This window comes from Hylaeus anthracinus, unplaced genomic scaffold, assembly GCF_026225885.1.
Source record: "Hylaeus anthracinus isolate JK02 unplaced genomic scaffold, UHH_iyHylAnth1.0_haploid 3, whole genome shotgun sequence".
Taxonomy (NCBI): Eukaryota; Metazoa; Arthropoda; class Insecta; order Hymenoptera; family Colletidae; genus Hylaeus; species Hylaeus anthracinus.
In genome coordinates this window covers 13738262-13751731 of record NW_026535284.1, presented here as the reverse complement: position 1 = coordinate 13751731, position 13470 = coordinate 13738262, and the positions used below count along the sequence as shown (strand labels likewise).

The window sequence follows — 13470 nt, the reverse complement described above, 5'->3', positions numbered from 1 at the left end:
CAAAAATCTATTATTGGAGAAGTTCATTCTGCATCTAAATACATCCATCCTTTTAATCAAATTTAAATAAAAACATCAGCTCTTAAACAGCTGATGAATATAAAAATAAATCAACCAGTAATCCAATGGAAGTATCCTTGTGGGACCCAGGGAAAATGACCGATCGCTTATTTATAATCCACACTGATTCCTGACAACGTCAGTGGAAATATCCATATTTCCCAATATTTCCATCCTTTTATTCAATCTATCTATAGCGCAGAAATTTAAGTATTAAGTCTATTCGACATTTAAAATCTTACATGATTCGAGTTCAGATCGGTTCCTATCTTTAGTAAAATTTTGGCAGATTAAGTGCTACCTCATTTGTATCACATATGCCAAGTTAAATGAATGAGCAAAGAGCGTTAATAAATATTCTTCGTCAGCCATCAGACAAATATAAATTAATCACCCACCGAAACTGTAAATTGCGCCTAAGGATACCTATTCATAACTGACTCTGATTTGCGATCACAAAATCGCGCGTTTGGCTAGAACGAATCGCGTCTGGTTTCCGGTGGTCCTACCGGAGGACAAATCGCGGGAGTTTATTATCGAGTAGCCGGGACATAAACTCGCGCCGAGCCGTCATTACGCAAATGGAATGCGGGAATCATTTATTTGATACTCATTGAACGACCGCTCCGCGTTCTCGACGCGATCGAACGATTGCTGATAAAATACAGTTCGCAGGTGTGCGCGCTTAATGAGTGATCCGTATTTCCATTCGGTTTATCGGGTTTTGGCAGGTTTTACAGTATCTTTCGGTTCTCGTGCATTATGTAATCGGTCGTTAATTAATTTCGTCCACTTCCCCTGTCCGCGGGCCCATTACCGATCGTCATTATTCGAGCTGCCGCGTCGGTTTTCCCATTGCGAGTAGTCGCAATTAGTCTAATCGAGGACGATACACGAGTGGTTGTGTGTGTTGCAGAACATCGACAGCAACGCGTGTTGCTGTTGGAAGGATCAAGCTAAAGATCTCGAGTACAGAGGATTGAGAAAGGAGGAAGAAGAGCAGGACGTGGACTCGAGATCTCGGGAGAGCCAGACGGAAACGAAGATCGAAGAAACGAGGTCCAGGAGCATCGTCCTCGTTCGAAGATCCAACTCCACCGACAGCGTCGTTGGCTGCGAGCCTGGCGCCTTCCTCAAACGGTTCGGTTCGTGCGAGATCCTCGCGAGGGATCGTTTCGAGAGCAACTATAACCGCGCCAAGGTGACAGAGCTGAACGACGAGGTCCAGGAGTCCGTCTTCGTCGATATCCCCACGCTAGTCGCGGTTCTCATCAAGCCGGACGACTCCTTGCAAGACTCCTCGGCGCAGATAGAGGAGATCTGCTCGGACGAGGCGACCGAGGACGCGATCGACGTCGAGTTCATCGAGGCCGGGAACGATCGCGAGGTGTTCGAGGAGCAGGAAAAGCAGGAGAGCATCGATGATCGAAGCAGCTCTGTTAATTTATGTCACGCGTCCGGGGACAACGAGGCGTACGTTTACCGGACCTGTGATTTACCAAACTTCTCGAGGTCAGGCTCGAACCTGAACGAGAAGCCCAGATTTCGTAAGCAGGATTCCGTGGACATCCTGCCGACCTCTGTCCTATCGAACTTACACACGTCCAAGAAATTCGGCTCGGTTGAAACCATCCAGAAGAAGAAGGAGCCTTTATTTCCATTAGAGAGATCCCACACGAATCTAGAGAAACGTTCGGTGGTCTCGGACAGAGCCAAGAAGCTAAACAACATCCGAGAGATCGATGATCGGAAGAACGGTAGCAGGAATGCTTGGAGAGGTAGCAAAGATCAGCTTCAGAGAAAGAGCAGCAACGATTCGGACAAGAGTTTGAAGGAAGCAGCTGGCCAGATAGGAGCGAAGTCGAAGAACTGCGCGAGGAAGCCTAGCTTGGAGAACCTGAAGAGGAAGACGAGCAAGGACAGTAGCTCGAGCAGCTCGAAGGACGAGCAGATCCTCATCTCGAATTTAGGAAAACAGAGGAAGGACTCCCTAGAGCAAGAATTGCCATCCGTCAGGGCTCACACGCCTATACAGCGTGCGAAGCGGTCTGAAATCGTGGCTGCAGTCACGGAGAGGCTGTACGCCAGTAGAAAAGCTGCCGAGGAAGCTTCCGGTGTCCGATCTCCTCCAGAGAGCATCGAAGTTAAGTCGGTTGCGAAGATGAAGCTTCAGGAGATCTCGAGAAAGATGCTGGGCAAACGAAGACGTGTCTGCGTGGACACGCAGACTGATATCGTAAGGACCGTTCGCACGAAGGACACCGCGTCCTTGACCGAAACGCCCCAGGTGATCCACCAGGACGTTGGAGTCCTGACGGACGATCACGAAGTCTACGAACCGTTCGACAATCAAAGAACACCCGTTCTTCGAGTGAAAGAGATCGCCACCTCGACCGACAAGCCCAAAACGAGCATCGTCAGGTGCAGAGACGTCGCCAGTCTGGCAAACGATCTAGAAGAGTTCGACTACGAGATCCACTCCCCTCGAAACGATTCAGGGATCCTGTCAGACGATACCCAGAACTACGCAGAGAGCAATCTATCCAGCACGGAGGTGTCGGACATTTGCCAGGAGGCAGACAGAAGAATACACACTGACAGCTCCACCAACACCCTCTACTCGTCCTGTCGCAGCTTCGCCGTTCAAACCCCTCGTCTAGATCCTCAGCATCGACGAAAAGTCGAGAACAAAGCTCCGGTATGTTCCAGGCAGTGCTGCAATCCCGCTCCAGAGCCTCAGAACCGTTCTCCGGTCGACAATCCCGAGAAAAGCGTCATCTCCATATCTCTACCTGACACGATCAACATCACGATCGAGAGTAGCAGCGGCCTCGAGTCCAGGATCGCCGTAATGAGCAACCTTGAGCAGGAAAAGCAGAAGTCGAACACGAAAGATGGGGAAGTCCAAACAGACGCGTTCAACGACGTAGGTAACGAGGCGTTCCGTTCGGACCTCGCAAGATCCACGCTCAGTCAGACCGACGGCAGGGTGTTCAGGATCGAGAACATCTTTCAGGATCCTAACAACGCGTCCAAAGTCTCCAAAACGAACGTGACCGCGGAGGGGACGAGGATGAGGAATTCCATTACTCTGAGGAATTCACTGGGGACATCGTACGTGTCCCAACCTAAGAAGAGCGAAGACCCTGGCTCGTTGGCATGCGGACGTCACGGTGAAGGATTTATCAGGGATGGATTAATCACGGAGGCGTTCATCACCAAGAAGCGAAGCTTCAATTTCAGAAGGCCTAGCGCTGCTGTTTACGACGATCAGTGGAGGAAGTGGGCGACTCCCGAGCCAGTAAACACGATTCGTTCTATCGATTACGCGAGAGGATTAGAAACTATACCAGCCACTTGGCAACTGGGGCCCAGCGAGATTCCGGTAGCCGGTTTCGCTGTGTCCTGCGCGAACTGTGCGAACTCCGCGGAAAACGGTGGGACGTTGCAACAATACCAGACGAGCGCTAGCGATGTTACGAATGGAGAGACGTCAGAGGCGAAACCTTCGTTCTTCACGGTGCTGGAGACAAACAACAACGTGGAACACGATCACAGTTTCTCCGACGACAGTCTGGACTACAACGAAAGCAACGCGTTCAGCCAGGCGATGACGACGAAGCCAAAGCAAGCGGATTCTCGCGAACAACGAGAGAGCCTGTGCCCACCCGATGTCGTAGCTCATACGAAAAAGGATTGTCCCAAGTCAGTGAGTCCTGAAAACGTCGAATTGGTCGACACGGACGACACCCACCTGGAGCTGCCTAAGATGAAGCTCGCAGAGTCGACGGAGATCGTTCAGATACACGATTACGAGTCGTTGATTCTGGGCAGACCTTGTTACAGTTACGAAGACGTCAACGAGGAGCTCGATGCTCCGTCCAATCGAGAAAGCAGCGCCGGGAAGAAGAAGGTATCGTTCTCGAGTTCCAGCGTCCCCGAAAACAGGGTAGTTCAGGCTCGAGAGGACTCGAAGCAGGGTTCGCAGGCTATTTTGAAGTCCATCATCAAAAAGAAGAAGAAGAGAAGTTCGCCGGAGACGTCGAGTGCCGTTCAATCGTCCAATGACGAGACCGACGATTCCCAGCAGGGTGAAAAGAGCAGCTTGACATCGGAGAGCGATTGGAGAGAGGAGATACCGTCGACCAGCTTCGAGGAGAGGGATGGTCAGGGCTCGGTGGACTTTGGAAGGGACTCGAAACAGAAGAAGGTGAAGTTCTCCGCGGAGGAGTTGTCGGAGAACACGTGCAGCGAGTCTGACAGCTGCGAGAACGCCGAGGACGACGAGGAGGATCTATCGTACGATCGAGCGACGAGGAACATCATCGAGGAGTACCTCGGCGAGGCGGCGACCTTCATGAGGAACCTGAACTCCATCAACGAGTACGTGAACATCGCGGGAATGCTGCAGAGGTAAGGGAACCGTTCATGTTAACGCATTGTTGACCGGGAATTTTACGACATAATGAATCGCAAGTGCTAACGCGAGTCTACTCGTGACCGGTCAACAATGTGTTGAAAGTTAAGTTTCAATTCTGGACCTACAAAAATATGAAAAGTAAATTGACTTTTTTAAGGTGCACAACATCCACGCCTCCCGAACGAGCGAGAAAACGAGGGACCCGTCGCAGAAGCTGCTCCTCTGCATGGAATCGCGATCATGCAGAGTTCATGGAACGCAAGACCAGCCCCAAGGACGATATCGACGTCAACCTGAAGGATACCGATGGAATCCTTTCCACAGATGCGTACGAAAGGTGTCTAAAGGGTATTCAGAGTCTAGAGGGGTGCATTCGGCGAGTAGGCAAGCACAACGAGTTGCTTCGAGAGAAATACGGTGTCGACTGCGAATCTGCTGGCGCTAGACTGGATTTAGCGAGTCCTAGCACGGATCGTACACCTACGGCGAGCAAAGGCTTCGCGGTTTCTCGTGAAACAGACGTCCCCTTCGTTGGAGGTTCCAGCGTTACCAAAGAGTCCAACAGGAGAAACGAAGAGGATGACCTGGAGAAGAGAATCTTTGATCAGTTGATGAACGTGGCCAATTCGGCTCGTTATCGAGGCTCGGGGAACTTGCGAAACCGTTTCTCCGATCTGTCCGATCTCAAGTCGCCAAGTTCGAGCGCTTATTCGAAATTTCGGCAGGATCGCCCGACGAAGGAGCCATTTTGCGGAGACGTAAGAGGAAGCTTCGACCTCGACGAGACTTTTCCAGATAACGACGAAGCGCAGGACTTCACCAGGTACGAGATCACGGGGAACCTGTCGGTGGCGAGGACTGGCTCGAGCCAAGGGAACGTCGACGACGATTTGGAGGACGAGTTTCTACCTTTGAGAAGATTCGATCGCGCTTTCTGGTCGGTCGACGCGACGAGTGTCGAAAAGAGATTGCAAGGTGATTCACCGGGCCCTAACAGAAGTTCCACGATCGACTCTGGAATCGATGACAGTTTCTCGTTGGAAAAATTGAATTCAGGGACGAGTTTTCCAGTGCAACGCCCTTGGACTGCTGATACGAGGGACAGGTTTCGCGAAATTGATTGTTCGCGAAAAACTAGAGACGATACGAAATTGTGCGGGTGTTCCAGGGATCAGTCGGACCCTGAGAGCTCGAGCGACGTCGCATACTTTAGGGACAAATTGAAACACCCTGGAAGCCCCAGGGCGCGATTCCTGGAGCTTCTGAGAGAGAGACGACGGATAGTCGAGAGCAGCAGAGGCACGAGTGCCTCTTGAACGTTGCGATCGTCTCGTCCAATTGTAAATTGTATTTGTTACATATTTTTCTATTGCAGCGCGATCCACTGTAAATAACAGAGTCAGAATTTTGTAACGTTTGTCACTGCACTCGAAGATTTCAACTCATCTTCGCTTCTCCTCTGTATCAGTCGCGTCACTCGTCTTGGACACGATGCTAAGAGACCTTCCTTAAAATTCTGCAGCAACTATTCAGTGGGACAGATATTCTCTCGGAAGTCCACTGACAATGAGATCGCCTCGGTCTTTGAAACCGCATGAGTCATGCACGAGTCAGGTTAGTTGACCCAAGATTATGGAACTTCCTTGAGGTAAATATTTATTTTTAATGGTCGGACTTATGTAATTTTGTTTTCTTATCGAGTTTATCACTGTTATTAGCGGCTATGCTCTCTATCAAACACAAGACGGGAAAGTGAATTCGGGCTATCTATGTTTCTAGGCTAACAAACGTTTGTTCATGTTTGGAACAGCTAAAATCTATAATTTTATGTGACTCACAGAGTCCACTCAATTTACGAAGGTACAGTGGGTGTAGAATGTATTCGTATACCGATCGATTTTCTAAAAAACTTTTCTGCGAAATTGTAGTTTATTCATTGACTTCGACCATCACTAGAATATATATATAGCCCAAACGAAAATTACTGGCTTATATAATTTGCGAAATTAATAAGAAAATTGAGCTTGTAACATAAGCACATCACTTCACTGCTTCGTACGAATTACAAAGCATCAAATTTCCAATAAAGAAGTCCAGTCGCACGTGTTCGAGACGAGTAGAAACGGCTGTTACCGATACCTGGGACAGTAACGATCCGTACGTCGCACTTTTTCACCTGGTCCACTGAGAAATACAGCTCGTCGATAAATGAACCTCCTCCGCTCGATCGGCGCGATATTCGACGGTTAAGGTAGCGAAGGAAAATAGGAAGGCGCGATGCACGTGCTGGCGAACGCATAAAAATCGACGAGGACGAGGCTCTTGACGCAGTTAGATCCGACGTCGTGCCTTTTTGTCGACGCATGTCTGCCTACCTGGCAAACAAGGATCGTTACGCTTGCATCAGCATCAAAGGCAAATACGATGCGCCGAGCGACGGTCACGCGTCGTCAGTTTTCACGGTTTCCCGCGTGTTTTCCGCCATCAACTGTTCGGTTAAACGTCGACCAAGTTGTATCATCGATTATCTGGAATCGTCCACGTGTACGTGTTTACGGCGTGAATTTTTTTGTTCCGAAACATCAACTCCGAGATTAACCGGGTGATGAAAAGCCAATCATCGACATCGCATGTTTACGCGTTTGTAAATAATGGATCGAAATAAACAACTCGAATCGAACGATGTCTTTACCATTAATGCGGCCTTAACCAATCAAAGTATAAAGAGCAAGTTCGTCGTGGACGAGAACAAAGGAAGAAAAATAAATGCGAACGATGAATAGATCCAGAGAGGACGCGACGAGTGGAAGGTATTTTCCAGCGCGATAATTTCCTTTCGCTATCGAGACCGTTCGAGCTCCATCGGCCTGGTCGGGGTTATCTTCGACTGGAAGCTTTGGCTACGATCGCGAGTTACGAGGGCTAGTCGATTTCGGGACGCCTAGGAGCACAGTTCGCGGTCAAATAGGCGGAACCGGAGCGGAAAGCAGTTTACACGAAATCAATCATGGTACATTCGTATTTACCATCTGCGAACCGTCCGGCGAAGTTCGTCGATCGATACCCGGCACGATTCGCGATCGTTTTCGTGGACGTATCGCTTGCAGGGCTCGTGAAAACGAAAAGATCGCGTTCTCGTTAATCGAATCGCGTACAGTGGAATATTATTATTTCGCGTTATCGCGAAAAACAAAGACAAACACCGCCGCGGCGAATGCAACGACTGGGGAACTATGGCAATCACGAGACTTTGAGTTCCTTGTCAGTTGTGAAAAGAGGTCGAAGGTTGTTCGCGATAACCAATGTCACAGCGATACGCGTTAACCAGCGTTTCTATAAGTAATTCGAGCGACGCGCAAACGATCGTAGTCGATTATTCGACGTGTGTTACGTGCCACGGTACATTGCTCGACCATGAGGGACTTGAATAAGAAATCGAACACGGAGGGCCCCGTCAACGGTCACGCGTGCGATCTAATACCGTACACCAACGGCCTGGAGTCGTCGAACTCTCACGTAACCACCACTGCATCAGCGTTTATAGCTGGGATCTAACCCGCGAAAACGATCCCTCGATCGTGTTTATCGTGGCAATTGGGGAATGGAAGGAATCGGAAAGAAATAATCGAGATGCGATTACGATTTTGCGAGACGGGTTTGACGATTCTATCACCGTTCAAACGCGTCGTGTCCGATTGCCTCGAGTTTCTCGAACGTCTGTTCCCGATACTATCTCGGATCGTGCACGGTTTCGATCGAATCGAACAGAGGTCTCGAGAGAAATCCTCGAATCCTGTGAATTTTTCTGTACAGGACAATGTAGAGCCGTTGATCGACCCCTTCTGCGTCGAGGAAAACCCACAGAAGATCACCTTCGAGGACATCACGTCGGCTGCCTTCAAGATCAAGTGCGGCGTGGTCAACACGCCTTGCGTGGTATGTTCTGTGTCTCAGATCTGTGTACTTTGAGATTAATTAGTATTTCAGTCGGTACCCTTCCTGAATCTGTTCGCAAGGATTAATCCTCTTTATCCTACTACAGTTTATCTCGGCTTACCAATATTTATCCGTCTGCATCTTTCGTGAAAGGTTCCTCTCCAGGTTTCCTCGTACAAATCGATACCTTTTACATACCTTGTGTCTACAACTGAGACCTTCGTTAATAACCACGCGTTTATTCTTTCAGCGATCGCGACTGTCAGAGATGACAGGGATCGACTTGTACCTGAAGAAAGACTTCCTCCAGTTGACTGGGAGCTTTAAAGAGCGAGGGGCGCGATACGCTCTCGTGATGCTGTCGGACGAACAGAAGAAGATAGGCGTGATATCGGCTTCGTTGGGTAACCATGCACTGGCTCTGTCTTATCACGGCTACAAACTGGGAATATCGGTAACGGTGGTGATGCCAGTCGTGGCGCCGATTATGAAGATCACAGCCTGTCGCCAGTACGGTGCCACCGTTATCGTCGATGGCCGCGATATGGGGGAGGCCAAGCGGATCGCCTTTCAATGCGCCAAGGACAAGGGATTGACATACATAAATGGGTAGAAAAGTTGTAATGCCAGTCAATAATAGTTTTAAGGGGCCAGAAAGGAATGTCGTTTCTGCGAATGTCATTACTTGTATATCATTTATCAGCTCACTTACCAATTCATTTTTATCGACCAGGTATCGAAAATTTGCACATTAGATAGCAAAAGTAAAAACTTGTTATAGACTTATTTGTTTGAATTTAATGTAGAAGATACGACAATAGGTACTTTAAATCTGATTCTTCTCTTCTCCGAAGCGAATCTTCTTGTTGTAAAGGAGATCGATGGATCTATGTTTCAGGTACGACCACCCAGACATCATGGCAGGCCAAGGAACCCTAGGCCTCGAGATCGTCGAACAGGTACCAAACATCGACGCGGTGGTTGTTCCAGTGGGAGGGGGTGGTTTGATAGCAGGGGTAGCTCTTGCAGTGAAGACTCTTCATCCCAACGTAACGATCATCGTGAGTCTGTTTGAATATTTCATCGTTTAAAAGTTGCCTCCTTTATTTCTTCTCAACTAAAAACGAAAGATTCTCGAACGTTTACCCCTTGAGCATTTGTCACACAATTTTTCCTTGCCGTTTCAGGGGGTTGAATCGGAAAGGTGTTCCAGTTTCCACGCGGCAAGGAAAGCGGACCGGCCGATATACACCCCTATAGAGTCCACTTTGGCGGACGGACTGGCGGTTCCCATGGTCGGATACAACGCCTTTGCCACGGCGAACCCGTTGATCGACAAATTGGTCGTGGTGAAGGAGGAGTGGATAGCCATTGCGATCTTGAAGCTGGTCGAAAACGAGAAGTGCATTGTCGAGGGTGCTGGCGCGACCGGATTAGCGGCCATTTTAGCTGGCCAGTTGGACGAACTCAAAGGCAAAAGGTTGTTTGATGTTGCTCGATAGACGTCGACCCTCGACGAGGTCTCTTGACCCTTTGGGAATTAGACATCGCTTGCTCTGCATTGTTCCATCACTTTATCGCGTTACTATAGCATCGCTAAAGCATTTAGTCATCAGGATCAATTTTATTCTCAATGCCACCTATTTTCTGTTTGAATCAGAGTGGTGTTGCCTCTCTGCGGAGGGAACATCGACACGACCATCTTGGGAAGATGTCTGGAGCGAGGCCTGGCAGCGGAAGGTCGTCTTTTGAAGTTTACGGTGACGGTGTCCGATCGACCAGGCGGAATCTCAGAGCTCTGCAAAATGTTGGCCAGCATCGGTGTCTCGATAAAGGACATCATGCACGAGCGAGCGTGGATCATGTCGGATATTTTCAGCGTGGACGTGAAGGTGGTCTGCGAGACCAGAGACAAAGATCACGCTGAGCAATTGAAGGATATGCTGTACCAGAATTATCAGAGGGTCGTATTCGGCACCAGCAACATGTCGTCACTGAACGTGTAATACCTGCCCAGCAGCGGAGACTTCGAAGGCCAAGAGATGGATTTCCGGGGACGATCGTCACGGAAGTTCGCACAATTTCAGATATTGGATGTGATTTCGAGGGAGATTAGGTAGACTATAAGAGTAGTCCACGAGTGTCTTGTTTTGTCAAGGATAATGCTGAACTCTGAACAATAGTGGAAGAGAGCTTGAAATTGGATGTGGACCCAAGGTGACTCACCATGAATTTTCATTTGTTACGAAATACTCTAGCTGCAGGAGACATACTGTTTAAATTTCATCGATTTCCAACGCACACAGAGACAATTGTACCATTTTCTCCACTGAAATTCACGCCTACAGGATCCTTCCTTTACTCAGGCAATCTCACTACATCGGTCTCCTACGTTAGTTTTAATATTAATCTCAGACTTTTTCATACCGTCAAAAGTAATTCATATGTTCGGCTCGTCAACTTTCCCTCTCCCAAGTGCATCGCGCGCAAACGATGGATCGATAGCCCAAAATTTGAGTGCTGGCCATTCGCACATCTCGCGTAACACGGACGTGTGAACGTGCAACGCGGAAATTTATTGTTCCCGCGACCGAGAGACAGGAACGTAGCGAAACGCGCGCGGTGTGTCTGTTTCCTAGTTTCACGGTGCAGCGCGGTAACGTGTTGCGCGATGCTTCCGGTTTACGCGGATATGATTGGGTTTTTGCGTAAGCGGCCGATCGTAAAGCGTGCATTTACGATCTTGATTACCGTTGGAACAGAGCGTGCGACAAGCTGCGTGTTTAACAACTGCGAACACCGAGTCCCGGTGAGCCGCGCATTGTTCTTGGTGCACGACACGGGAAAAATGTCAGATGTGTTCTCACCTAGCGAAAGGTGGGCGATTTATTCGCGAGTAATTTACAGCTGTACAGCATTTGTTACGCGATTCTCGCGAATTACGCGAACGCGAATAAACACGAGTAAATATAGTATTACGTAACCGACGCTGGTTCATTTTTCTGGACCCCTGAAGAAACATTTTTAAATATTTTCTCGCGGTTGTTCTCTAGAAATATTCTTCATCTGGGCTGAGTCAATTATCTACGGTTTTAAAGAGATAATAAAGAAGGGAGAGGGGATTGGTTCTGTTAGAAAATTCACGGTACAGCGGCATAATATTATTTCGCTCGTCTCTTCTTCGAAGAAACGGATCTTAATATCACTCTTGCCGGGGTCAATTTTAACCAGGTCGCGGAAATGGAGTATTTTACCCGGTCTGGCAAAATAAATTCCGCGTTCCCGACGAACCTTCTCGCGTTTCCACGCGAGTATTTCCATAAAGGACGCGGCTGTCGGGGGATTAATGTATCTTTACGGCTCCGCGGTACGGTTTCGTTATGTTGCCGCCCGAATAATATATCGTACGTGTTACACCATCCGCGGGGGCAGATACGAAAGGCGTATACACGTGAAAAGAGGGGTGGCGACTTCTGAAGTTCCTTTCAGGGACGGTTCACAATACATGACGATATGTCACCTTTCTAATATCGGACTACTCCGGATGAGTTACGACATGTGAACCATCCAGAGAGGGAAGCTGAAACGTGGCTTCCACCCGATGAAAGATCCTTTCTTTCTCCGTCTTTTCACGTCGTCCCTTTTCCAGACGCCGCGGCGGAAATGGAACGGGGGAAAGAAAACTGGAGCAACATCGCGCCGCTGCGGGAAGTTACTTCGCTCGAATTTCAATTTCGACGAGAGCAGTCGCGAAATTCGTGAACGTTTCACCATCGGGGAACAATCTCGAACCCATGGTAGATCCATCGTTTCCAACGAAGCCCCGAATCACGACGGCCCCGTTGATTTTCGTGCCCCAGGATCCGCGATCCTGTGCGATTTTTGATTGAGATTTAATCTTCTCTCTCCGACACCGAACTAGGCGGCGCCTGAAGCTAATTGCGCCCTCCTTTCCTTGGGAATATTTTGCAAAAGGTAATTGTCACTATTATTATTTATATGGAGAGAGTCAGTTCATTTTTAGAATTAGAAATCAGGAAAAATTTTCACAGACAAGACTGCGAAAGTATGAAGCCATTAGGTGAAAATTTCAGTCCTGAACAAGTTTCACCTAGCTCTGCGCCATTTTCCAGGAACAGATTTGTTCCCGTACCCTTTCGAGTAATTAAATAAAATTATCCGAGTCCTAAGTAGCTTCCTCGAAGGCCCGACATTTGATTAGCTTCGCAGCGCATTCGTCCTTGGCACCGCGGATTGCGGGTGACCAAAGTTCTCCCTGGAAATTTTTCCAACCACTTCCAAACCTTTTTCTCGCCCTCTCGTCTCTCATTCTTCTCGTTTCCGACGCGAGGGAAAGGTGAAACGAAAAAAGAGAAAGGGCACGTGGTCGCGCGCGAGCGAAAGAGAGGGAAAAGTGGCGGGCGGCCTGAATTTACAGCATTTAATATCGGCAAAATGAAGTACGAGCACGGGCTGAAAACGGGCAAGGAGCCGCCATTTTGTGGCATCGATAAATCCATTTTATTGCTGTGGCTTGTAGGTGGGCGGTCTGACGCCGGTTACCGACGCCTATGCCTTCACGGTGTATAACAAACAGCGAATAAAAACTAATACGAGGGCTCGCGCCACCGCAGTCTGCCACCCTTGCTCCACTTGCTGCAACGAACCAACTTTTTTTCAGTTTATTCGCGGCAGTCGCTTCGTCCCGCTGGGGACCGTCGACGCGCCTCGGACTATCAATCCATAATTGTACGTTCGAAAGGTAGCTTCTACTCTGGGACCATTAAAAAGGGACAAACTTTGGAAATTAAAGGGTAATCATTTATATCGAGGCCACGTGATGACCTTGACCTTGATATGGAGTGTACAGTCGAGTACAGTCTACTGACTAGTTTTCGAGCTTTGGAGGACCTGTTGCTAGCGAAGGGTTTAATAAAAAGCGTTCCTAGGATCTTTAGTAGTATTTTAGAGATGTATTCTGTCTGGGGGAATATACATCTCGAGAATAATACGGTTACCACGTTGAATACCACGTCACTTGTATACAGAGCTTT

General features: G+C 48.6%; 1 protein-coding gene across 1 annotated transcript; it reads left to right on the top strand.

The window, feature by feature from the left end:
• The first annotated feature begins 7842 nt into the window (after window positions 1–7842).
• Window positions 7843–11403, top strand: LOC128894114 (L-threonine ammonia-lyase). Its single transcript, XM_054155586.1, has 5 exons — window positions 7843–8416; window positions 8667–9025; window positions 9315–9477; window positions 9604–9896; window positions 10077–11403. Exons 1-5 carry the CDS (start codon window positions 8111–8113, stop codon window positions 10420–10422), a joined length of 1467 nt encoding a protein of 488 aa, XP_054011561.1. The 5' UTR covers window positions 7843–8110; the 3' UTR covers window positions 10423–11403.
• The last annotated feature ends 2067 nt before the right edge of the window (window positions 11404–13470 follow it).